Genomic DNA, 26,761 nt, shown 5'->3' with positions numbered 1-26,761 from the left:
AGATATTAGTTCTGGCGTGGTGTTTGCTGGTTTGGAAGCCATCTAAACGTGCAGGCTTGGCAAGGGGCGGTTAAGTTCTATGTACATAATTGGAGGAGTTGCCAGTTAGACATGGCAATGATGTAGGTCCACGTGTATTACCGGAAAACTGTTCAGTGCAGAAAGCAAACTGTGTGTAATGTGATTCTGTTCATATTAAATATTTCCACATGTGCATGTAGTTATGTATGTGTGGAAGAGAGTCCGGATGCCTACAAGGATACTCCAGAGAGTTCATGAAAAAATGGAATTAACAAGTGTATGTTGGTGGAAAATAATTTTTAAATTCATGCATAGTTTTTTTCATAATATGCATTCCCATGAACTTTTTGAAGATCCTTAGGATACACTAAAAATCACTCTCGGTATGATTATATCTCCTGGCCCTTTTGGTGTTATAAAGTATCGTAGAGTAAAGCATTTTTTATAGGAATGTTTCTCATTTTTGTATTTTGTATTACACGGTGAAAAGCATTAGCTTTTAAATCACGTATTTGTTGGTTTGAAAGTCCTTCGATTCTGGCATTTAACTGAGTGACCTCCGGCAGAATACTTAGTTTCTCAGCTTTGATGTCCTTGTCTGTAAAATGGGGATAAAAATAATGCCTGCTGCAGTGGCGTGTAAGTGAGGAGATGCCTGGGGCGTGCCCAGAATAGCCCCTCACGGTGTCCTAGCCAGCAGACGTTAGCGGTCACCATCACGTTCAATCGGGATCTGAACGGTTGGCGAATGATTCTCAAGGGACCCGGCAGCTGGCAGCATTGAGGGACAGTGTGGGAACTAGGAACCGCCCTGGAGTGGTGAAGAGGCAGAGAGCTAGCCCCAGCAGTTTTGTCTTGTCTAGAGTGTCTGTTGAGATGAGCACGCATGTCTGTTTCCTTGTTTAAGTCGTGGGTAGATTTCCTGTTGCCCAGCCACACTGGTGTGTATCATCCTGCACTAAGAGGTGCATGGAGCTCTGCACGGTTCTTGTAGTATCATTAAAGAGAGGCTGCATTTGCTGACTAAGGTCCACATTCATGGGACCGCTGACTCCTCTCGATATTAGCAGCTAGAATCTGTAGTGTAGTTAGTGAAGCATATGACAATATTTTGTGTGTGTGTGTGAGAGAGAGAGGGAGAGAGATAAGGAATGAGAGAGAGAATGAGAGAGAGAACGAGAGAGAGAATCACAGTGTGTTAGCCAGGGTTCTTTTAGCTCTGAAGCACAGACCAATGTAAGCACCCCATATAGAAATTGCTCACAAAACTGGGAGACCCCACCCGGCTTCCAGGAAGACACGAGGGTGCCAGTGCTGTACCTGGGGCCCTGTTTATCTTCCTCGTGGCCCCTTCACCCTTTGCCCCCTCTAGAGGTCTCACTCTCAGCCACGGCCGGCCCGGGTGGCAGTCTGGTTGTGTCTCACCAGTGGGGACTCCAGCAGGGGTCTCTGCAGCCCAGGTCCCCTCGGTCCAACTGCCCCCCAGGCAGCCCTCAGGGGTGACTTACCTGAGCTGAGTGGTCTGCAGATGAGACAGGGGCCATTCTTCACACGAGGCTCTCAGTGTGGGAAGCGGTGCAGCTGGGGTCTGCCGCCCGGGCTGGGAAGATTCTCCTGCCTTGGGTCTCGGCACACCTGTCCCACTTCGCTGGCTTCTGTGTGCTCCCGGGAACACAGCCTCAGAGGTGCTGGAGGGCCAGTGGGGTCTGAGTGCAGAGCAGCTTGTCCCGGACAAGCTGAGCAGCTCCGTGGGCAGCCGTGGCCTGGCATTGCTGATGTCCCACGTGGTTTTATTAGGGCATCCTTTGGTGTGCAATAATCAGTTGCAAACATGGACCTGCGGGTGCCAAATTCACCGCTTTCTGAATGCTTCCCTGTTGGCCGCAGCCTTTTGCCTTCTGTTGCCAGAGCCGTGTTTTTACTTTGGCTTACTGGCAAAATAGTTTTCACTGTTATCTCCCCAAAGAGCCCTAAAGAGGAACCAGAGAATGCATTTCTAGTTTGTCTCACAAACTCGGGCATCCAGAAGCTTCCAAAACCCAGAATCTTTGTTTGGTTGTTTTTTTTTTAAAGATTTATTTATTTATTTGAAAGTCAGAGTTACACACACACACACACACACACAGAGGGGGGGGGGGAGAGGAGAGAGACTTCTTCCATTTGTTGGTTCACTCCCCAGTTGGCTGCAATAGCTAGAGCTAAGCTGATCTGAAGTCAGGTGCCAGGAGCTTCTTCCTGGTCTCCCATGTGGGTCCTTGGGCCATCTTCTACTGCTTTCCCAGGCCACAGCAGAGAGCTAGATTGGAAGTGGAGCAGCCAGGACTCGAACTGGCGCCCATGTGGGATGCCGGCACTGCAGGCGGTGGCTTCACCGGCTCTGCCACAGTGCCAGGCCCTGGTGGTTATTAACATGCAGCCACTTTTTTTTTTTTTTTTTTGACAGGCAGAGTGGACAGTGAGAGAGACAGAGAGAAAGGTCTTCCTTTGCCGTTGGTTCACCCTCCAATGGCCGCCGCGGCTGGTGCGCTGCGGCCGGCGCGCCGCGCTGATCCGATGGCAGGAGCCAGGAGCCAGGTGCTTTTCCTGGTCTCCCATGGGGTGCAGGCCCAAGCACCTGGGCCATCCTCCACTGCACTCCCTGGCCACAGCAGAGAGCTGGCCTGGAAGAGGGGCAACCGGGACAGAATCCAGCGCCCCAACCGGGACTAGAACCCGGTGTGCTGGCGCCGCTAGGCAGAGGATTAGCCTAGTGAGCTGCGGCGCCGGCCAACATGCAGCCACTTCTATCTGTGGTTGTGGTTAAGAATCAGGCACAGATTGTGTGCAATCCCTTGTCCACAGTCTTGTTTTTTAGCAAGTGTTGTGAAGTTGCAGGATCATGTAAGAGACCCAGCTGATGAGTTCTTAACACAAAAATGTGTCAGGAAGACGCTTTTGCAAAGGAAGGTGAGATGTCGGGTTGCAATCGAATTACTTGTGAGTGAGTCTTGGCTCGGTGGTTTTGGCTGTGTGGCATTGGAAAGTCTCCTTGGAGTAGCCTGGGTTTTGTCAAGACTCAAACATGTCTCTAAGGTGAGGATGTTGTCTCCAGAAACCTGGAGTGTGGTGACATCACTGAGTTTGTCATCATTCCAGGGGACTCCAGAGTGTCCGTGGAGGAATGGAGCTAAAACACCACAGTCAGGTGGGCCCTGTGGCACCGCACGCGGAGCTGTCGCTTGGGCCACCCACAATGCACTCTCAGAGTGCTGGTTTGAGTCCTGGCTGCTCCACTGGCCCAGCTTCCTGATGATGTGACTGGGAAAGCCCCAGAAGTTTGTGGAGGGGCTGCACGTCAGTGCTGTGGCCTGGTTTTCAGTCCCTGTGCCTCGCTGATTCAAACTTCCTGCTAAGTGCACCTGGAAGCCAGCAGGTACTAGTGTCCTGCCGCTCACATGGGAGAGCCAGGTGGAGTTCCAGCCAGACTTCTGGCTTTGACAGACCCAGCCTCAACTGAGGCATTCGGGGGAGTGAACCAGAGGGTGCAAGACCTTCTCTGTCTCTTTCTCTCTGCCTTTCCGATACAATGCATGTAAATAAATAATTTTTTGAAAGTCCATGGTGAAGACAGCCAGTGTTCCCATATCGAAGTTCCTGGGTTTGATACCCGGCTCCACTTCCCAATCCAGCTTCCTGCTAATGCAGACCTGATGCAGGCTGCAGGGGATGGCTCACGTAAGCTGTCTGCCACCAGCGTGGGCGGCTTGGATTCTGTTCCCTGCACCTGCAGCAGCTCCAGCGGGGGAGCCGTCACAGCCATGCGGGAAGAGAACCTGAGGATTGCAGCTCTGTCGGTCTCTGCTCAAATAAAAATAAATGAGAAGATGCCCCTTTCATGCTAACCGGGCAGGAGTTGTCCGTGTACTTGAGTCCTCTGTTCCTTGCAGGGCCCTGAGCCGACAAATGTAGAAAAGGAGGCCGCGGAGGGCCCGGTATAGCTGAGACTCCCAGCTTCGTCTTCCCGCCCTGACACCTGCTTTGCTGAAGCAGTTTTTCCCTTTCACTGGAGCCAGTTCTGTTCCTTTCTGGGAGACGCATGAAGAGAGTTCTTTCTCTGGTTAAAAGGAACATTACTGCCAGATTCCCCAGTTTCATTCTGTGTCATCTGCTCCTCTCTACAGCTGGTCTCCGGGTCTGGAAATAGGCAAAGCTAATTCTGCAACGTGTCGTGCACTGAATCCTTCACAGTGTCTGGACGCGGACTCCATGCCCGGAAACGGATTGGAAATGGTGTGGGATTTAACCGGCACCTGCACATGGGTCTCTGGAGGGTGTTTTTCTTCTTAGGACACCCTTCCTGCATCCCAGGTCTCCCTTTAGGGTAGAATGCAGAGGAAACCCACTTGACTGGGGCAGCCGGGCACTGCTGAGGGCTGATGCTGCTCGGCAGAAGCTCCCAACTGTGATATTAAGAATACATGGTTAGGCCGGCGCCACGGCTCACTAGGCTAATCCTCCGCCTGTGGCGCCGGCACACCGGGTTCTAGTCCTGGTCGGGGCACCGGATTCTGTCCCGGTTGCTCCTCTTCCAGGCCAGCTCTCTGCTGTGGCCAGGGAAGGCAGTGGAGGATGGCCCAAGTGCTTGGGCCCTGCACCTGCATGGGAGACCGGGATTAAGCACCTGGCTCCTGGCTTTGGATAGGCGCAGTGCGGTGGCCGTAGCGGCCACTTGGGGGGTGAACCAAAAGAAAAAGGAAGACCTTTCTCTCTGTCTCCCTCTCACTATCTAACTCTGCCTGTCAAAATAAATAAATAAATAAATAGAAAGAAGTATGTGGTTAGTCTGTGTTGGTGTTTCTCCTTTAAAATATTGATGATTGATTGATAGGTTGATTATTTATTCTAGAGATGGGTTGGGGAGAAGAGAGAGAGAGAGAGAGAGAGACAGACCTTCCATCCACCGGTTCACTCCTTGAAGACAGCAACATTCAGGGCTGAGCCAGGGCTGAAGCCAGGAGCCTGGAGCTCCATCCAGGTCTCCCAGGTGGATGGCAGAGACCCAAGTACTTGGGCCATCACCTGCTGTCTCCCAGTGTCTGCAGCCCAGGGTCTCAGCTGATAGGCTGCGTGCCCACTCCTTTGTTGGTTTCTTGACGTGAACTGCTAGAATCCTGGGAATCTCCAAGTGGTAGGAGTGCTTTGTGCCTTGTGTACCTAACGAGCTGCCTTGTAGCTGGCGCCCTGCAGTAGCTTTAGGATGAAGGCAGGTCACCAGCAAGACCAACGGCTGGAGACTGGCCACTGCCGGCAGCCGGTGATTTAATCAACCTCGTCACTGGGACACTGGGATTTGCATCCCATCTCCCGTGTTGTGGTTGAGGAGCTTCCTGTTGGGTGAACGGGGAGGTGCTGGAGGCTGATGTACCTGGGAGGCCATGGGACCCCCCCGCCCAGCTTGCCCACCTGTCTCTTCCATTTGGCTGTTCCATAGTGGTGCCCTCTGGCTTCTGGTGTGGTTGTCACATGTCAGGTGCAGTCCCGAGTTCTGCAGACCGTCCTAGCAGATTTCCAATGCTGAGAAGGGGCCCGTGGGGACCTCCAGGTTAGAGCCAGGCATCTGGCTGGCACCGGAAGTGGGGCGAGTCTTGTGGGACCGAGCCCCTAGCCTGTGGGGTCTGTGCTGACTCTCGGCTGTGTCAGAGTAAATTGCATTGAAGGAGAAGCTGTGTGTGTGCAGAGAGCTGGAGGACTGATTGGCACGGGCCCTGCCCACCTAAGGGGCCAGCCAGGCCTTTCTCTGTCTTGCGGGTATCGTGACAGCCCTTCCCATCCCAGGAAGTGGCAAAGGCCTTGCCACTCCCCGTCCTGCCAGGCCGCTCCTCCTTCACCCATCCTTCTCACCTGAGAAGTGCCATGGGCTCTAGCCCTAGCCCTAGATGTAGCCCTAGACCCAGCCCTAACCCTAGCACCAGCCATGGCTGTAACCTTTGCCTATGACGTAGCCCTAGCCCTCGCTCAAACCCCAGCCCTCACGCTAACCCTAACCCCCTAAACATAAACCTATCCATAACCCAGCCCTAGCCCTGGTCCTATCCTTAGCCCTAGCCCTAGCGCTAGCCCTAAGCCTACCCCTGGCCCTAAACACATTCCTAGCCTAGGGATGCGGGTGACCAGCATGATCTTGCTGCCCCATCGGCCGACATCAGGGCCTCTGCGTGCTCTCGGAAGGCTTCCTTGTCTCCTCCCAGGATGAGAGCCGCCGTTCCTGGTGCCACCAGGGCTTCTGAGGCCTCGGCTTGATTCTGAAGCTGTGAATCGTGCTTCGGGGGCCCAGATCACGTGGCTGCACGTCTGCGACCCCGCTCAGAGATCTCTGCGGTTTTCCCACGCCCCAGGGCCAAGCAGCCTCCCCTCTGACCTGCCGTCCGTTTTCCGCCAGACCGCACATGGGAAGCAGCTTCCGGGGAGAGCGGAACAGCGCCGTGGCTTCTGTATGATCCAGTCACCGTCTGATGCACAGCGGTGCTCCCAAGTCCAAGGCCTGTCTGTCCAGGAACTCCTGAGAATGCTCCCTCTTCCCATCCGCCGCCCGCCCCGGGCCAGGAGGAGCGATCCCACGGGGGCAGAGCCACAGTGACGTGATGGATGCTGGCTGTCCAGCCTCAGTTAGATCAGCAGCCTTAGATTCTCTGGCTTTGTCTTTAACTTTTGTTTACTTGGGGAGGGGGGCGCTTCTGTCTGCTGGTTCACTTTCTAAATGCTTGCAAGGGCTGGGGCTGAGCCTGGAGCTGAAGTTGAGATCCAGGAACTCAATGCAGGGACTCCCACAGGGATGGCAGGGGCCCCAATCTACATTTTTAAATGGACTGAAGTAAAAACCACCAATGAGGCCGGCGCCGCGGCTCACTAGGCTAATCCTCCGCCTTGCGGCGCCGGCACACCGGGTTCTAGTCCCGGTCGGGGCGCCGGATTCTGTCCTGGTTGCTCCTCTTCCAGGCCAGCTCTCTGCTGTGGCCAGGGAGTGCAGTGGAGGATGGCCCAAGTGCTTGGGCCCTGCACCCGCATGGGAGACCAGGAGAAGCACCTGGCTCCTGCCATCGGATCAGCGCGGTGCGCTGGCCGCAGTGTGCCAGCCGTGGCGGCCATTGGAGGGTGAACCAACAGCAAAAAGGAAGACCTTTCTCTCTCTCTCTCACTGTCCACTCTGCCTGTCAAAAAAAAAAAAAAAAAAAAAAACCCACCAATGAAAGGATTATTTCGTGACACGTGGAAATTATTTGAAATTCAAATCTCCATGTTCCTAAATGGCAACAGCCACACGCCCTCATCTCAGCGCTGTTGGTGGCCGCGTTGGTCCCCTGGCTGTGGGGTTGGGTGGCGGCCAGAGGTCTCATGGCGGCAGCCTGGCCTGCTGACACTGTGCCCCTTCACAGAGAACATTGGCCAACCTCGGCCTCAGATGGGCCAGGCCGAGTGGAGCCATCTGCTGGGGTTAAGCCTCTGAGAGAGCCGTGGTGTCCCTGGTGTCCCCAGGAGCTCTCTGAGCCCCATGTGCTCATCTGTAACTGGAAGGAGTGGCCTCCCAGCCCCCAGCCCAAGCCCCTGTGCTCCTGGGAACCCTCAGCTTCCTCTTCCTCTTCCTCTTCCTCACCCTCCCTTCCTCCAAGCCTTGGGCTCTTGGGCCTTGGGGGAGAGATTCCACTTGGCCTATGGTTTCAGGTTCACGGGCTCTTCAAGTTTACGGAAAGTACCCATTATGAGAAAACCATGAGTGGATTTAAAAATAGTTTTTTGCACCAAAATAAACTATCTTCTTTTTTAAAAAATTGTTTTATTTATTTGAAAGGCAGAGCGACAGAAAAAAAGCGACAGAGAGATCTTCGACTCATTGGTTCACTCTGCAATAGGCTGCGACGGCCAGGGCTGGACCAGGCTGAAGCCAGGTGCCTGAACTCCATCTGGGTCTCCCACATGGGTAGCAGGGGCCCAAGTATTTGGGCCATCCATTTTTAATTGCTTTTTTAAGTGCATCAGCAGGGAGCTGGATCAGAAATAGAGCAGCCAGGATTCCAGCTTTGCTACACTGGCACTTACACTTTATTTTTAATTCCTTTTCCATGAACTTTTTCAATACCCTCATGGCATAAAATTACCTTAACCACATTGAAAAAAAAATTAATGCCTTTCATGTAAACATTTTTACTCTTGCATTTATTATAATTGTTGGGCAATTCAGCGCTTAAAATTTAACACTAAGTGTTTTTGTTGAATGAAGGATGATTGATGAATACATTCATCAAGGAGACAACTTTGTTTCATCATACTTCTTAGAAGGGATTTTATTTCTGTGAAAGCATGTGCGATTTCCTTAATATTTGTTCTGTAAACAGGGGATGCGCTCCCATGTCATTTTCCCTTTTAAAAAAGAAATTTCCTAGAAAGAGCATCCTCAAAGGACGAGTTACCAATCTGCTGCGGTTTTACCAGATTTCCGCAACAAGAGGTGTTCCTCTTTCTCCAGTCAATACGAAGATTCCCTTGGCTTGCAAGTCGCGCATACAGGGGTCTTCCAAAGGTTGATGGAAAATGCATGTGATGGAAGCACTGTGCCTGGACTGCAAGATATTTTGGGTGTTAGGATGACTTGAAATTTGGCTTTCCCTAACGTATTTTCTCCTGCAAAGTGTACCTCATTGGCAGTGTCTGGATGTGGAGTCGGGCGCTGGCTTGTGGCCACGCCTGAAAACTTGAAACCACGAGCAAAATCCACGAGCCTGAGAGGAGGGTGCCCCAGAGAGAGAGAGAGAGAGAGAGAGGAGTGAGAGAGAGAGAGAGAGGAGATGGGGGAGTGTGTGCTCATTTGTGACTTTTGTCTTGGGGTGGGAGGTGTTGCCTTGGGTGATGGGGAGGGGTAATGGGAGCGGAAAGTGAGACAAGGAGTGAAGGATGAAGAGGAAGGAGGCACGGGCGAGGGAGGAGAGAGGACACAGAGACACTGAGGGCAGTGAGTGGCAGGGAAAGGGGCGTGGCACGGAGGAGGAAGTCAGACTTAAGTACAGGAAGAACCTGAGGCAGGTGAAAAGGATGCAGGGGTCTTTAAACAAGTTCACGAACGATGCCTGCTGTGAGAAGACTCTGTGTGGGTTTCAAAAAGTTCTTGGCACCAAAATAAACTTAGAATTCTGTTTCTCCAAGAACTTTTGGCAGTATGGGCAAATGACATCCGTGGAAATTTTCCATGAGTTTTTTCTCTGGAATTGTGGTGCAGGGTGGATGGAGGGTGGGGCTGCCCGAGGCTGCCTTTGTTTTCCCGCATGCTGCTCCTGAGAGGTCAGGCTTGGATCCTGAGCTCCAGCTGGACAGCTGGGACCACTGGGGTCCACTGTGCCCCTCATTTGCTTGGGCACCTGGGCAACTTTCCACTCTCACGGGAGCCCACTGCCAGGGGATCCACTTAGTTTCAAACACGGTAGGAAGTCAGACTTCAGACCAGGAAGAAGTGAGGAGCTCAGGTTAAGGCAGGTGAAACGGATGCGGATATCTGTGATACAGGATCATCATGGACGGGTGTGGCGACTGCATAATGAGGTGGAAGAGACACAGCTCCCCACCCTCGGGAGCTTGTCTTGCCTGGGAAAAGCAGGGGTGCGCTCCCAGCAGGTGCCGGGTCGTGGCATGATGGTGCTGTCTGCAGCCAGGTCCGCATCACAGTGCTGCCATCTTGGGGATTGAGGGGAGTGTGTGGGAGGCCCAGTTGCTAGGTGGTTTGGGGAGTCTAAATTAGGCAGTGATGTTCTCTCATCTCCCACGTTCCCCAGATGACCAGCCATCTGGTGGCCGTGTTTGCTTCATGACTTATGTGGGTCCTGGGCTGGGACATGAGCCCACCTGAGACCACCTGCCCACCAAAGGATGGACTCAGAAACATGAAGGAAGCAGAAAGCGGGGCGTTTCCTGCTACCTGGTCATGACAGGGTGACCAGCAGGTGGGAGTGGGCACCTGCGTCAGACATTCAGCTTCTGACATGAGGAGGTTCCCTCCCCCAGTTTCTCAGTGGTTGAGAAACTGGGGGAGGTGCAGTCCAAACCCCACATGGAGCCCAAGGCAGGACGAGGGAGGGGAGACAGGGATGGGTGTTGCTGGGCAGAGCTAGGACAGGGGAAGGGGAGTCACACCGTGGTATCATCAAGGCTAAGCAGACATTCGCTGGTGACTCAGTTTGGAGGGTAAATGAGATGCTGGGATGCCTCCTGCTTCCCTGGCAGGTCTTCTGTCTTCTTCTCTCTGCGCGGACTTGATTTACTGTCGGTTACAGGGGAGTGTTGGAGTTTTGACTCCTTGTGCATTTTTGAAGTAGCAAATTGACAAAGCTGACTATTACCTTATCCTTGTAAAGATAGGAAAGCTTCCAAGTAAGACTTTTCCTTGAAATATGAATGGGGCCGATGCTGTGGCCCAGCCAGCTGAGCCTATGCCTGTGACACTGGCATCTCAAATGGGTCCCGGTTCGAGTCTTGGCTGCTCCATTTCCAGTCCAGCTCCTGCTAATGTGACTGGGAAAGCAGTGGACGGTGGCCCAAGTGCTTGGGCCCCTGCACCCACGTGGGAGACCTGGAAGAAGCTCTTAGCTCCTTGTTTTGGCCTGGCCCTGCTGTGGCTCTTGCAGCCATTTGGGGAGTGAACCAGCAAATGGAGTACCTCTAACTGTCTGTCTCCCTCTCTCTGCATAACTCTGCCTTTCTAATAAACAAGTACATATTTAAAAAAATAAAGATGCATGGGCTAAACAGAAATAAATTTTTAAAACTTTAAGTCTTAAAGGTTGTTTATTGTTATGAAGGCCAGTATTCCAAATAATCCCACAAAGATATGAACTGTGATCTACTCTAAGCATCTCTTATTCTGCTTTGTGTAATTTTTCGTGGAGCTCAACACATCTTGGCTCGAAGGAATATAATAGTTTTTGTAAAAGCAGCAAGCTAATCTGTCTGTTCTCTTAGTATTTGTATTATTTTCCCATTTTCTTTTACATTTATTTGCTAAAGTTCTTACTAATTGGTTTTGCACATAAAATTAATCGTGTTTGGGGCCGGCGCCATGGCTCACTTGGTTAATCTTCCTCCTGCAGTGCTGGCATCCCATATGGGTGCCGGGCTCTAGTCCTGGCTGCTCCTCTTCCAGTCCAGCTCTCTGCTGTGGCCCAGGAAGGCAGTGGAGGATGGCCCAAGTGCTTGGGCCCCTGCACCTGCATGGGAGACCAGAAGGAAGCTTCTGGCTCCTGGCTTCGGATCAGCACAGTGCCGGCTGTGGCGGCCATTGGGGAGTGAACCAGCGGAGGGAGGACCTTTCTCTCTGTCTATAACTCTGTCAAATAATAGAAAAAAATAGTGTTTACCATATGATCCTAAGTTGTTGCGTATTTCACTCTTGTAATAATTCATGTAAGTTTATAAAGCATCTGACCGGGAGAATTGAAATGTACAGATAAGATTTTGCATCTAAGTGCAGCGAGAAGGTGTATTTACCATTGAAAGTGAACGTTCAGACGTGAACGGCAGCAGGTGTCTGTGGTACACCTTGCACACAGCACTGGTGTTAGCCTGTAGGTGCAGCTGTGGTCCTGACTGACGTAGCTCATGATCACTGATCAGGTACAAGTTCCAGGACCTCAGAAATGATCCTGAAATAGGTATTTGACTCATTATCCTTTCGAAGGCCAAGGCGTTTGTTCAGAAGCTGAGGCCAAGCATAAGATTGGGTAGATGGTGTGGCTGAAGCTGAGCCTGGGCTGCTCCCCAGCCAATGTGCTCGTAAAAGACTTTCTGTCTCATAACTTCTCCATGTCCCTAGATGCTCCTATAGGATCAGTCTTTGAAAGAGTGACATTTAATGGCTGAGCAGTTTTTCTTTGATTCAACATCCCATAATTAATCAAATGTTCTCTTGATGTCAGACATGTTAGTTCACTTGATTTCCACTTCGAGCTGTGAGTGGACGGTCAGCGTGCATCTGGGTCATTCCTTGTCCCCTCCCCTTTCATATCTGAAACCATCAGGAAGAAGCCTCTGCCCCCTGCAGCCGCCAGCTCTGGTCATAGAGACCTGGGCTTCTCGCTTCCGTGCAGGAAGACCCCGCAAGCACTGGAGACGGTGTCAGGCTCCTCTGCCTCAGGGGCGTCTTTCAGGCTGATGCGTTTCGTTCTCCTCGATGTCACATTTGAACTTTCACCATCCTACGGCCCTTTTCCATGTATATACATATATGTATATGTATGTGTGTATATATATATATATATATATAATTGATTTAATTTATTAGAGAGAGATTTCCATAGGCTGGTTCATTCCCCAAAATGCCCATGACAGCCTGGGCTGGAGCAAGCTGAAGCCAGGAACACAATCTTGGGCTCCCACATGAATAGCAGGGACCCAACCATTTGAGCCGTCCCCTACTGCCTCCCAGGGTGAACGCTAACAGGGGGGCAGAATCAGGAGTGGAGCTGAGAATCAAATCCAGCAACTCAGCCAAGGGTTGCGCGTGTCCCAAGTGGCATCTTAACCACTATGTCATACGCCTACCCACGGCTTTCTTGTATCTTGAACTGTGGCGACCCAGAGCTCAGACCCCACCTCGCGCCCTTCCCGCCAGCATCTCATACCTTGCACTTTCTCCAGAGAGCTCTGTCCTGCCTCACTGAGCTCCTCATGGCTAAACTCAGACCCCAGCCTGGATTTTTCCCCCAGGCCCCTTCTGAGTCCTTCCTGGGGCAGTCTGTCCACCGGGCAGCCAGCTGTCCAACACAGGTGTGTGCTTGTCTTCTGCATGGCGGTGCAAGGCTGTTAGGTGTGAACCAGGCACGAGACCGCTCACAGTGGGTGAAGGGGGGTCCCCCCTGGTCAGACCTGTCTCCCAGAGAGGGCCAGGTAGAGTGTGGGCCTCCCCTTGCTGTCTTGCTCCAGAAACAGCCTGGACTGTACTTTTGTCTGCTGGGATGGGTGGTTGCCGAGTCTCTGCTGTTTACCTTTTTAGAAAGCCCGGGACAGAGACCCTGGGCCTGCAGCCAGCAGGTGACACAGGAGCCACAGGACACGGGCCCAGACGCCAGTGGGAGCAGGGGTGCTGACTCCACATTGGTTGCCCGGGTCACAGCACAGTGCCCAGTGGGGCCCTGGGGGGCTGGGGTTCTGCCTGCACCACCACTGCTAGCTGGGCGACATGATCCCAGGCTGCCTTGGGACTGGCTCCTGTCCCTTAATGCTAGGAGCGGCCCAGGCAGGTGACCAGGACTCCGTGCGCAGACTGAGGGAGGCAGGACCTGGCCTTTTTCTCCTTGGCCGGGCCTGTTTCTGTCACCTGCTGCCTGATCAAGATGCTCTGAGCCCAGCCCTGCTGTGGGCCGGAGACGTCTCAGGATCACAGGGCAAAGACCCTGCACTTAGAGTCCCCTGCGTCCCAGTCGTGTGGTTTTTTTCCGTGTGTTGTACTAAAATATCTCCCTGGGGGAGAGGGCCTTTGGGAATCGTGCGTGTGCGTGTGTGTGCGTGCCCCTGTCTTCCATCCAGAAGGGAGAAGAACTCTCCTCCTTCATTGCACTCAGAGAAACATGCTTCCTTGGATGCTGTTTGGGTAACAATGTAGATATTCCGAATGTGTGCTTGGCACGGTCGCACGAGAAATCCAAGCAACCGGTTTTTCAGAACCTAAGCAGTTAACACTGGGAAATTTTTTTTTTTTTTTTTTTTTTTTTTTTTTTTGCTGCAAATAAGTGGATCAGTATGCAAGACAGTTGTCACAGCTGAATCATGGTCCACAGTTAAGGTAAACAGATCTGTGATGACATTTTCTGAGCAGAATACAGATGCACTTCGCTTCCTCCCAGAGGTTCCTGACATTTCGTCTGCACGGGGAGCGGATTCTAAGAAGGTGTCGGCCACAGAAGCAAGATCTTTGTTTAATCCCTCGGAAAAGGTAGGGTTGTGATATATGATGTGCTTCTGCGGAGACAGTTGTTCCGGGAGAGGGTGAACGCTGAGAAGAGTTCTTTCTGAGCGGCTCAGCTGCCTCCCCTCACCCCCACGCACCCACCGGGAGAGAGCGAGCCTTTTGGCTCCCTATTTATTTATTTGAATGAGCATCAAACCATTGCACGTTGTTGGGGAAGTTTGCTAGCCGTTCGTTGTTTTCCCGATGAGAACGAAGATCAGGGATTATTTTTTTTCTTATTTGGGTTCCCAGGGAATACCGGGGAGAACAAAACGTCGTTTTCCCGTTCTTTCCCGTGCCTTTCATCTGTATTCTCTCAAACTCTCCCATTTCCCCCTGGAATTGCACTAGCCTCCGCCGTGTTATTGGAATTCTATACAATATGTCTGCGTTTGCAATCTGAAAGTCTGTAGCGGGGTGAGGCATCCGAAGATGGATACATTTTCTGTGTTTGCAGGAAGCTTGCAAAATCCTTAGCTGGTGCCGATTCTAAAATGAGCTCAGAACCTGCTGGCAACTTTGTCTAAGGTCAGACGGTCACGCCCTGTCCCTGAATGGGATGGAAGTCACAGCTTCCACGGGCACATGTTTGCATCTGGGGCTGGGCTGCTCCGAACGCATTTCTGTCTGTGCATTTGATGTTAGTTATGATCGGGGGCCCTGTGCCAGGATCTACACGAGAGGGTTGCAAATGAGGTGAGGCCGTGACTCCCGATCTGCGGGGAGTGGCCGGGGGTGGGGGTGGGGTGAAAGGTCAGAACTCTTCAGTGACAGGAAGTGAACAGGGAAGCGTTCAGGGAAAGGCATCCTTAAGGCGCTTCATTCTGCCCCTGGCATTTCTGCAGCCCACTGCCAGGGGAGCACAGGTGTGGCCTCCTCCAGGAAGCCCTCCTGGGTCTTCCCAGTCATCCCCACAATGCGGTGTCCAGTGCGTCTCACAGCACGCGGCTCTCCATGTGGAGTCACCCGGCCACGTGTCTCCATCCTCCACCTCTCGGGTTGGGTCCTTCCAGCTCTGACGATTGTTCAGCTCCTAGCATAGCCCCCTGGGCACCACACACTCAAAAACAAGCACGGTGTTCTTACAGCAGCCCCTGCCTAAGGAGGGCATGTGCTGGAGGGGATAGGAGGGGAAACCGAGTCAGGAGCGATGGCGCCAGACCCCTGCTGCTTGTGCGGACGGAGGGAGGAGGGATGCTCTCCCTCTTCTTGCCGAGAGGCCCCCGTGTGCGGCTGTGGGTGTAGATAGGCGATCGGCCCCTCCGTCCGGGATTTTTTTTTGCCCTGTGCAGTGTGGGAGGACCAGGTGACCAAGGCTGTTTGCCGACCTCCCTGTTTGGGTTCTGACACCAGCACTAGTATTTTGAGACGGTGACATCATCCCTTGTCTCTCGAGCACCGTCGCTGTGGCCGTCCCCTTCGGCCCCGCCGTGTCTCACCTGGCAGCTGTGACCTTCGTCTGTGCACACGAGAAGAGCAGGTACATTGGGGATGACTCACCAGGCTGAGCAGGGGAGGGCCGCGGTGGGGACGAGCTGCCTTGATAAGCCTTGAGAATCGATGTTTGGGCGGAATCTAAATGGCTGGCAAGAACTAGAAGAGAAGGGAGAAGGGCCTTGTGGCAAAAAGGCGTAGCACGTGCAAAGGCCCTGAGGTGGGGGGGGGGGTATAAGGTGTGGCTGGAGCTGGAGAACGGGGCAGCAGAACTGGCCGAGCATGGCTGGGCACTGCCAGCCGACCTGGTCAGATCTGGCTGCCCAGTGGGGGAACAATTGGGAGGGTCTGGGTGGGTGCTGGAAGACTGAGTAGGGGTCCCGAGGCAGGCCAGAGCTCTCCCAGAGGGGAGGTGACAGCAGAACTTGGTGAGCAGATCTGGGAGTCATCAGCCAATGGGGGTGCTGGTGCCTGGGGAGCGCGGAAGAAGAGGGGAGCCTGCAGGGGACACCCTGAGATCTGGGAGAGGGGCTCCAGGCCTGGGAGGGGGCACTGGGGACACAGAGGGCCGGCAGGGAGGAGGTGGTGAGGGGAGCAGGGGAGCGGCCCGGTGCCGCCATCCCGGACGTCTCCCTGTGGTTGGGAAGTTCTGCATCTGTTCTCAGAGTTGGCAGGAATTGTGACCGGGTGCTGTTGCTGTCACTGCATGTGTGTGTGTGCACATGTGTGTGCTGCCCCAGGCGCCTGGCCTCTCTGTGGACGGCAGCCTCACCAGGGCGTGGGTACTCACGATTAGGGTCCCCACTGTGACTCACATCTCTGCTGCGACCCTGGGAGCCACAGGGGCTGGATGATTCACCCGGGGCCCTGGCTTCCATCGCTGGCCCTGAAGGCTGCGTGGGGCCGTGGGGCCCGGGGCTGGGACTGGAGCAGGTGCGCCCCTCCCTGTAAGGAGCAGCTCCTGCTGGGGTGATGGTGCGTGTTTCACCAGAGAGAAACAGCCACCATGTGTGTGTGTACATGTGATGTGTGTGTATGAAGTATATGTGCTGTGTGTTACGTATGCCTGTGGTATCTATGGTGTGTGTAATGTCTGGTGTGTGTTTATGTGTGGTATGTGCAATGGGTTTAACATGTATATGTATCTGGTGTGCATAGGTACATGGTGTGTGTGATGTGTATGTGCAGTGTGTGTGATGCATGTAGTATGTGTTGTGTGTGTGCAATGCATGTTTGTGTTGTATGTATGTGGTGTATGATTTCATATTTGGTATGTGTATAAATGTTGTGTATGGTGTATGTTCATGACGTGTGTGTGTGTGTGTGTGTGTGTGGCCCTGGGAAGAGAGGGGTGAGGCAGGAGCCAACAGCTCAGCGTCAGCTCTGCCCCAGGGTGGGCTTGGGGCCTGGCCGGAGCCCCTGGCTGAGGTCTGGGGCTTGCTTGTGCCTTGAGGACCGGTCCCTGCATAAAGGCGGTGCTGGTGCAGAGGGCCCACGAGGAGCCCCTCCTGTGGGGCAGTCCTGGGCATGAGCAGGGGTTCTTTCCCGTGCACACCCTTCCTGCTCCCTGTCTCCTGCGCTCTGGAGACACAGAAGCCGAAGCCCAGCTACCCAGCTGTGGTCCACACTGAGACAGAGGCGGGGAGAGCGTTGGCAGCTGGGTGTGTGATGAGCAGCCCCGTGCACACGCTGGCTCTGGGCACACGCAGGCTGCCCAGCCCTGCTCCCTGGGTGGGGGTGGGGGTGGGGCTGGGGGGCGAGGGCCCTCCTGTGTGTAGCCCTGGCCTGGCCCTGCCCAGCCTTCCCTGGTGCGTAAGGTGGAATGACTTCGTGCCTACTGTATAGTGGGCAGTAAAACACATGTAGAGAGGGTGGCGCAGTGCGATTTCAATCTTAGTTCACCCAAAATCTTACCATGATTTTAAAAAATTGTTCAAATATGTATGTTATTTAGTTATTTGAAAGTCAGTTATGGGAATGTGGAAAGAGAGATAGAGATAGAGAGAGAGATAGAGAGAGAGAGAGATAGAGAGAGAGAGAGAGATAGAGAGAGAGAGAGAGAGAGAGAGGAATCTTGCATCCTCTGGTTCACTCCCCAGATGGCTGCCCAGGGCTGGGCCAAGCTGAAGCCAGGAAGTAAGAGCTTCTTCCAGGTCTCCCACGTGGATGCAGGGGCCCCCAGCACTTGGGCCACCATCTGCTGCCTGCCCAGGTGCATTAGCAGGGAGCTGCCTCGGAAGCGGAGCAGCCGGGGCTCCATATCAGATGCCAGTGGTGCAGACGGTGGCTTAACCCGCTGTAGCACCTTGCTGACCCCACATTCTCCCTTTCCTACGTCCGTCTCTTCTGGGGCTGGTGCTCTTGCTGTTGAGAGCTGCCTCTGCTCTCCAGCGTTGTTCTCTCTTCCACAGGAAACTCCTTAGAAGTAGTTGTTATTCTACCTGTGATCGTTCAATCAACATATCATTAAGTTAGCGTTAAGTTAACACATGTTCGTTGGGTTAGAAAAAAAAAGAAAGAAACCTAGAAAAATTAAAAAAAAAAGCTGAAGGGAGAAAATAAAACCCACCTCCACGTCCTGCCACAGAAACGTGCACGTGTAGCTCATCAGGGGGTTTCTCTCTGCCCTGTGCACACAAGTGTGAGCTTGCCTCAGAAAGTTCATGGAAAATGTAATTAATGGGTAATTTTATGTTGATGCAAAAAATTGAAATTTGAAATCCATGCATGCAAGGGGTCTTCGAGAGTTCATTGACAAGGTGCATTATAAAACATGCATGAATTTCAATTTTTTGCACCAAAGCAAACTTAATATTTATTCTACCTCCATGCATTTATACACACACACACACACACACTTTTTCAGATCCTGCTGAAGGCCCAGATATTTTAATGTCTCCTGGAGATATCGCTGAGTGGCCTTCCAGCACGGCTGTAGTTGTGTGTGTGGAGTGTGGCAGTCCCTGCGCAGGTGTCGGGGTGTGATCCCTGCCCTCCACGATGTGACGCTCAGGTTCCTCCTGTCCCTGCTTCGAGTGGGACTCAGGAACCCTGCGACGAATTGGCAGCGTGAGGATTCCCGCACAGTTAGCTCCCTCTGCTCCTGCTGATACCTGGCCCCGGCTCTGGGACTCTCCCCTCTGGCCTGGCCGGTGGTCCTCTCTGGCCACCTTGCTCAGGTGGGTGTCTCAGGACCTGAGTCAGAGAGAGGAGTCGCCAGCTTTGGGAAGCAGGTGGGTAATTTTCCCAGGAATACGGAGAGCAGACGTAGCATGCTCAGGAGACAGATGAGTGTTTTACTTCCTTTGAATTTATTAACAGTAGCACCAAAAAGCCAATGTTAGAGAAAGCACTAACTTCTAGTATTTTATGATTTATCTGAAAGGCAGAGTGAAAGAGAGAGAGAGAGAGAGAGAGATCTCCTTTTCACTGGTTCTCTCCCCTAAATGCACGCTACAGCTGGTCACAGCTGGGAGCTGGGAATTTAACCCAGGGCCCTAGTATTTGTGCTGTCAGCTCCCAGCAGAACCAGGACTCAAATCCAGGCGCCCAGATGTGGGATGTGGCCTTCCCAGACTACAGCTTCAGTGCCAGGCCAGACACCTGCTTCCGCTGAACTTTTTTTTTGAAGACTTACTTATTTATTTGAAAGTCAGAGTTATACAGAGAGAGAAGGAGAGAGAGAGAGAAAGAGAGAGAGGGAGAGAAAGAGGTCTTCCATCCACTGGTTCACTCCCCAGTTGGCCGCGATGGCTGGAGCTGCACTGATCCAAAGCCAGGAGCCAGGAGCTTCTTCCAGGTCTCCCACGTGGGTGCAGGGGCCCAAAGACTTGGACCATCTTCTGCTGATTTCCCAGGCCATAGCAGAGAGATGGATCAGAAGTGGAGCAGCTGGGATTTGAACCGGTGCCCACATGGAATGCCGGCATTGCAGGTGGAGGCTTTACCTGCTGGGCCACAGCGCCCGCCCCATCTGCTGAACTTTTAAAGTGAGTTTTAGTTCATTCTTGCATCTTCCATGTGTTTACTTGGTATCTAGAATCTTCTTTGAATCACCAAACTGGCATTTGATAAAATGAGATGTCCCTTCCTTAAATAAGTTTTGTATTAAATTTTGCCTCTTAAATTAAGTCAAATATCTAAGCGGCAAAATAAACCAAAAAAAAAAAAAAGAATCCTGGAAAGTAAGTACTCAGAGAAACGTACGTCACCAAATATGTCATAAAGTACAATGCTAGAGCAAATACAGATGACCAGACACTTGACAAAGACATAGGCATCCTAGATGGGGCTGTGTGCAGGGCGGCTCCACTTCCTGTCCAGCTCCCTGCTCACGCACCTGGGAAAGCAGCAGAGGATGGTCCAAGTTCTTGAGCCCCTGCACCCATGTGGGAGACTCTGGCTGTTGCAGCCATCAGGGAGTGAGCCAGTGGATGGGCGATCTCTCTCTATCTCTCCCTCTCTTTCTCACTCTGCCTTCCAAATAAATAAGTATTTTTAAAATAAATAGATATTCTAGAACTAAGAAAAAAATAAGGTAGAGGAAGCAGCAACAAAAAATCTTATGGGGGACAGGAGGGGACTCCTGGATCAATGGTGTTGGGATCATTGATCTTGTCTCAACTGTAACTTATTAAAACCTCCTGTAAGGCCGGCGCCGCGGCTCACTAGGCTAATCCTCCGCCTTGTGGCGCCGGCACACCGGGTTCTAGTCCCGGTCGGGGCACTGGATTTTGTTCTGGTTGCCCCTCTTCCAGGCCAGCTCTCTGCTGTGGCCCGGGAGTGCAGTGGAGGATGGCCCAAGTGCTTGGGCCCTGCACCCCATGGGAGACCAGGAGAAGCACCTGGCTCCTGCCATCGGATCAGCGCAGTGTGCCGGCCACAGCGCGCCAGCCGCGGCGGCCATTGGAGGGTGAACCAACGGCAAAGGAAGACCTTTCTCTCTGTCTCTCTCTCTCACTGTCCACTCTGCCTGTCAAAAAAAAAAAAAAAAACAACAAAAAAAAACAGCCTCCTGTAGTACTGGACAGAATCTTAAGGTATGAAAAAGGCAAGAGATTGGGGGAAATGTTACATTTTCAGGAAACACGGCAACGCTCTCATTTCTTTATTACAAGAAAGAAGTGATCTGGGTAAGGAAGTTGCCCTGGGGTCTCTGTAGAGGAATGAGTACGAGGCAGGCAAATGCAAGTCAGCAGAGGAGAGCCAGAACTGGAAGGAGTCAGACGTCCCTAAGAAATAATCTGGGACAGTTTTGGGGAGGGCAAACCCCTGCCTCTGTTAGCTGGGGACCCGTGTGCACCTCTCGTTTTTAGGTTGTGTGGTGTGTTCATGTGTTCAGTCCAGCCGCCCCTCTTGCTGTGCCCCTTGGGGCACTGGATGCCTGGCACACGCGTGATTGAGTTCTCTCTGAGCGTGATGCCTGACTGACACGTGTGAGACTTCTCCATGGGAGAGCCCACCTGAGCCAACCTGTCGATCACACGTGGTATCGTGCACAATGCATGGAGGGCCCGAGGGTGCCCAGCGCGACCTGGTACAGGCAGGGTGTGCCTGCGCTCAGGAGGGTGGCCCTTTGGCTGGGAGGCTGAGCAGATGGGTCTGCTTATGGTCTGCCTCGGGCCCTGGCCCACTGGGGGCGCCCGTGTGATCCGCCTTCACTGCCTTCGCGTGGCTCCCCGGCTCTGTCTGAGAGTGGGCTGGATTTCGGTGGTCCTCATCCTTCCGTGGGGCACTCAAGGCTGTGCTACTGGTATCGCGGCACAACAGGCATTTTTGTGTTCTCGCGAGATTAGATCCACGAGTGTCATTCACCTAGCATACTCCCGCCTCACCCACTCCCACGCTGAGCAGGAAGGTAGTTGGGACAGGGAAGGGACGAACCCTTCTAGCTTTTGCAAACTCAACTCAGTCAAAATCTCTTCCAGCTCGGAGTTTCCTCAACTCAGAGGCGAGAGGGTGGCAGCTGGCTTTAAACTGCAGAGTGTGGGTGGGACACGAGCTGAGCAGCTAATACACTTGGAGAGTTTTGCACCACGAGGGACGTTTATGACATGCAGAGAGAAGCAGAGTTAAAAAAGCTCCTTCCCTCACGACTCCTCGGTGTGTTTTCATGACCGTTGGAATCTCTAAGCAAGGGATTAAACTCACAGCTTTTCCTGACTTGTTTCACCTTAGGGCTTCCTCCCCTAGAGAACCTTCCAGGACTCCTGTTCTATGGAACTTATTTTAATAAGCAGTGACTTTTTATTTTCAGCTGTGTTTGCTGCAGCAACAATCATGCCCTTCAATTTGGGGACTTAACGTGGACATGTTTCAAAAGAAGAAAGTAGCTTTCTTATCAGAAGTAGGCAGGCAATAAGGTGGTTGGATCATTGCCATTCGCATGGCTTAGCTACTGCAAGCCCGTACAATGCTTATGAAAGAGGAGACAGTTGCTTTGAAGAAGGCATTCCTCCCTCCCCTCTGGAGTACTTTTCAATTTGCACATTGGTTAAACAAACAAAACAAAAATCTGTAATAGTTCTCAAAGTCGAACGAGCACAGCGAGGCGGCTGAGTCAAGATTTTGTTTATTAGAAGAGTTCTTCAAGAGTTGTGAGTGTAATGGCTCGAGTTGGACTTTGATCGTGTTTCTGAAGCACAGTGTCCGTGGTTGTAAATGTGGGTCGACTGCCGCATGACTGTCTGGATTCCCCCACCCCCACCCCCGGAAGTCAGCGAGTGCAGCAGGTGCACCGCCCCCGTCACCAGGCGCCCCTTCTCATCAGCGGGGGCCCAGGTCTCCATATGGACCTTGAACTTGTCTTATTGAAATAGATACTCTGTAGGCTGGTGCTTCCCTTCTGCGGTGGGTGGGTGAGAATTGAGCTCAGAAAAGCGAACGGGGAGGAAGTCACTCCCAAGAACACCACCATGTCCAGTACTGACCTTGCCCTGGGATGGACAGCAGAAACCTTTTAACCGAGTGGTTTCCGAGATGCTGCCCGTGATCTTGGGGGTCTGGCTTGTAAGATACCACGTGTTAGCCATGACTTGCGGGAAGGGTTTCTTCATCTACTGCTCCTCTTGGTCTTTAAATCAGTGTACATTCCTGGAAAGGCTTGGCTATGGCGAGCCAGGGCGCCTCCGTCTGCTGTGGTCCCTGGCTCCTGGTGCCGCCTGGAGTGGGTCTTTCACCTGCTCTGGACGCACCATCCTGCTCTTGACCAGAGGGGCCAGCAGGGCTCCAGGACGCATGGGTTCTGAGTCCAGACTGAGGGTCGGGCCAGCTTGGATGCTTTAACTTGTCACCCAGGGCAAGGCTGATGCAGGGCCCTGGCTCTCGGGGTGCATCCAGCAGTGATGGGTCTCCTTACCCCCACCTCCACCCCAGGTCTTGGCCATGCAGCCCAGGCTGCTCTGTGCCTTCCTTGTGCCTGGAGGACCAGGACACAGACATCCCTTATAGAAGCTGCTAAAACTGCACTGAGTCTTTGTAGCCACTGTTGCCAGCATTGAGTACGGGAGTCCTGTTGATGGACAGTGCAGCCTGTGGGAGCCCAGTCGGAGGGGCCGCCCCCCCCGCCCCCGCCACATGCTGCTCCTGTTTCCTGGGAATCTCCTGGCCCTGACAACACCTCTTCTCTGTGCTGCATTCCAGAAATGGCTTCTGACATCCCAGGATCGGTGGTGTTGCCTGTGGCCCCCGTGGCGGCCTCTGGACAGGTGAGGATGGCAGGGGCCGTGCCCGCCCGCGGAGGAAAGCGGCGTTCCGGGTAAGCAGCCCTGCGGCGCGTCCAGGAACTGGGCTTTCTAACTGTTGAGCAAGGCTCTTGGCCTGGGAGAAGAACATTTCCTCCCCCTCCTGCAGGATCAAAGCTCAGCCGTTTGCATCCTGTTTGGATTTTGCAAGATCTCTGAATGGAGTTGCTTTGGAGTGTTTGGGGCTTCAGGGGGCCCAGCTGGGGACTTGTGCTTGCTTGTCCTCCCGGTGAGAGTGTGCTCTGTGATCCTACTGGGGCCCGGCTCTGCAGGGAGAGACTGGCCCTTCACCTCCAGGAGCATCCAAGCCAGGTTTGGCAGAGCTGCTCCAGCCCCTGAGGGCTGCAAGAGTCCACCCTGGGCCCCGCATCACTTCCTTCCCCTCCTTGGGCTGCTCCTCTTTCATCTTGCATGGGTGATGAGCAGGATGCTTTCCAAAAGAGTGGCTAAAGTTTGCACTCTAGGCTGCCCTGCCAGGAGAGGTAATTAGTGCTGTTGGCTGTCCTGTCTCTGATGGGGCAGGGAGCACCTCCCTCCTGAGCAGAGGAAACCAAAACTCGCGTCTGCTGTGATGTGCAACCTCTGCAGCTGTGCACAGGACTGAAAATCAAACCCACTCACGGATCCTGCGGGGAAAACACACGTGCACGTGAGACTCAGCGCACCCCTCAGCCCCCTTCCTCCTCTGGCTCCATTCTGTTCTTGGTGAAGCATTTGATCACCAGGGCTTCTCAGGAAGCAGAAGCAATGCTTGATCCGTAGGAGTGTGGCTGCGGTTACATCAGAACACCCCCCCCCTCCCCCGCCCAGCCCGAGGCTTGCAGGGCTGCAGCTCTGTACCTGGTCTAGCGTTTTAACCCTGAGCGGTCCATGTGACCTTCAGAGGGGGCGTACCAGGGCCTGGGATGGAGAGGGGCTGGAGTGTCACCCAGCATTATAATTCCATGTATTTATTTATTTAATAAAATATTTGTTTTATTTATTTGAAAGACTGAGTTACAGAGAGAGAGAGGGAAAGAGAGAGACAGAGAGAGAGAAAGAGAGTGAGGTCTTCCATCTGCTGGTTCACTCCCCAAATGGCCACAATGGCCAGAGCTGAGCTGATCCGAAGCCAGGAGACAGGAGCTTCTTCCAGGTCTCCCACACAGCTACAGGGGCCCAAGGACTTGGGCCATCTTCTACTGCTTTTCCAGGCCATAGCAAAGAGCTGGTTTGGAAATGGAGCAGCCGGGACTTGAACCGGCACCCATATAGGATACTGGTGCTGTAGGCTGGGGCATTAACCCACTATGCCACAGCACCAGCCCACTCATTTATTTATTAGTAAAAACTGTCCTAGCCAGGACTCACTTTATTTATTTCTCTCTCTCTCTCTCTCTCTCTCTCTCACACACACACAGATACACACACACACACGCACACACACACAGATACACACACACAGATCTTCCATGTGATGGTTCACTCCCCAGATGCCTGCAATGGCCGGGGCCGGGCCTGGCAGAAGCCAGGAGCTGGAGGGAGTTCCATTCAGGTCTCCCATGTGGGTGCAGGGACCCAAATCCTTGAGCCATCAGGATCCTGCCTCCCACGATGCACGTTAGCGGGAGGCTGGGACTTGACCCCAGTCACTCTGATCCGGACGTCCCAAGTGGGGTCCTGACCGACCCCTGCTCCGAGTTCTGGCTGCAGCATGGGGAGTTCAGCTGGTGAGAAAGACGGCTGTGTGTGTGGAGCGCAGCCTTGAGAGGGGAGGCTGAGGTTTGAAAGACTGGCGAGCGTCTTATAAAGGCCCAGCAGCCGTTGCGGGGTCGCCATGGTGCCACACACGCAGCTCGCTCTCCAGCTGGCTGCTGCTGGGTCGCTTCCTGCGGACACGGCCATGCTGGCTAACCAGGCGCTCGGCCCGGCCCAGCATGCGTGCCCGGTCAGCCCATCGACCCAGCGACTGTTTACAACTGCAGGCCTTTGAAGATGAGCTCTCAGTGTTCTGTGCCCCAGCTGGCAGCCCCTGGCGACAAAGCCCCACGCTCGCCCACGTCTGTTAGCAGCACAGGATGGTGAGGAGGGCGTGGGCTGGGTCAGCAAAGCTCCCGCCCTTCCGCCCCCACCTCCTGCAGGGCCTGGGCTGGAGCCAGCTGGGGCTCCTTCCGTCCTTGGTCTGCGCTGAGCCGGGGTCCAGACCCTGGCTTCCGATTCCTCCCTGAGCTGCTGACTTGGCCCCGGGGCCCAGTCCCAACTCTGTGGTCCCCAGCCGCCTCTCACCCTGCTGGGTCCCATGCACGCAGCCTGGCGTTGGGGCCAGGGGCTGAGAGAGTTCACTCCCACTTCCAGTCGTGGGAGAAAAACATCAGGAAGAGGCACGCGAGACCCAGGAGGATGAGCAGCCACTGCCAATGCACCCCAGCGAGCCCGGGCTCCTCCTGGGGCCTGTCCACTGTCGTCCCCGTTTTTGGGGTCTACGCCCTCCCCCGACCCTGGCTCCTTTGGCCAAGTCCCAGGGAGGCCTCTGCTCCTCAGAGCAGTCTCCATAGCAGCTGTAACACTGGCTGACAGTGGAGCCTGGGCGTTCAGGAGAGGTCCCGGGAGGCCCTGATGCAGCCTTGGTCACCAGGAAGCCTGCGGCCCCATGGGTGACCCCACAGAGGGCCCAGTGACCACCCCCAAAGCACCTGTCCTTGTCTTTTCCCCCTGTTCTGCCTTGTCCTCTCTGGACCAGGGGGAGGGACGCCCTCGGAGAGACTCAAGGAGTGGGAAAGGAAGAGAGACAGGGAGAGGGAAATCAGCGCAGCCAAGGACCCCACCCCACACTTGTGCTTCACAGCACGGAGGGTTGACCCCTGGTGGCTCCCGTGTCCAATGGCCACGTGCCTGGCCAGCATGGGGGACAGGAAGCTGCACCGTCTTCCCCCATCCCCGATGGCCTTGGGTGGCCAGCAGCTTAGGGAGCTGTGGCTCTCCTGGCAGTGGGCGGTGTCAGAGTCTTTCTAAAGTGAGGAATGAGCTGAAGCCGGTATTGTGTGATGCATTAAAACGTGACATTTAACTTACTGGAGAGGCGGAGACAGACCGACAGACAGACATACACATGAGAGAGATCGCCCATCTACTGGTTTACTCCCCCAATGCCTGCAACAGTTGGGGCTGGGCCAGGCCAAAGCCAGGAGCTGGGAGTTCCATCCAGGTCTCCCGGGTGAGTCCTTGAGCCATCACCTGCTGCCTCCCCGGGTGCACATTAGCAGGAAGCTGAAACTGGAAACGGAGCTGGGACAGGAATCCAGGTACTCACTCTGGCGCAGGACGAGGATGTGCAGCTGCTAGGCCAGGCACCTGCCCTTTAACCTGCATCCTTGTAGTAGCTTCTCTGATCTCAGTGATAAAGTTGGCGAGGGGCTTTGAAACGAGCTACAGGGGTTTGTTAGGCTCTGTGCCTGCCCCCAGAGCTAAGCCCCACTGGGCGTGGCAGGTGGAGGTTATAGGAAACATACATCCATCGGTCCTTCCCTACTGCCTGGGAGTCCAACACTGGGCTTCTACCATAGGCCAATGATGGAGAATGCAATTCCAACTGTGCATGGCCAGCAGGAAGCACCTCCCTGTG

At 53.7% G+C, this 26,761-nt stretch overlaps 1 protein-coding gene across 8 annotated transcripts in view; it reads left to right on the top strand.

Annotated features, from left to right (window-relative positions):
- ARNT2 (aryl hydrocarbon receptor nuclear translocator 2) overlaps positions 1-26,761 on the top strand; it is a 189,682-nt gene that overhangs the window by 28,076 nt on the left and 134,845 nt on the right. For 3 of the 8 annotated variants that reach the window (XM_051834290.2, XM_051834291.2, XM_051834289.2), the window contains exon 2: positions 23,060-23,174. In XM_051834290.2, coding sequence (XP_051690250.2) covers positions 23,060-23,174 — 115 coding nt within the window. Of the gene's footprint in view, positions 1-13,551; positions 13,970-14,969; positions 15,465-23,059; positions 23,175-26,761 lie in introns of those variants that run through there. The other 5 variants (XM_051834292.2, XM_051834293.2, XM_051834294.2 and 2 more) reach the window with 5 other exon arrangements.

This window comes from Oryctolagus cuniculus, chromosome 12 (assembly GCF_964237555.1).
Source record: "Oryctolagus cuniculus chromosome 12, mOryCun1.1, whole genome shotgun sequence".
In the NCBI taxonomy this organism is placed as follows: domain Eukaryota; kingdom Metazoa; phylum Chordata; class Mammalia; order Lagomorpha; family Leporidae; genus Oryctolagus; species Oryctolagus cuniculus.
This window is presented reverse-complemented; position numbering and strand designations above follow the sequence as displayed.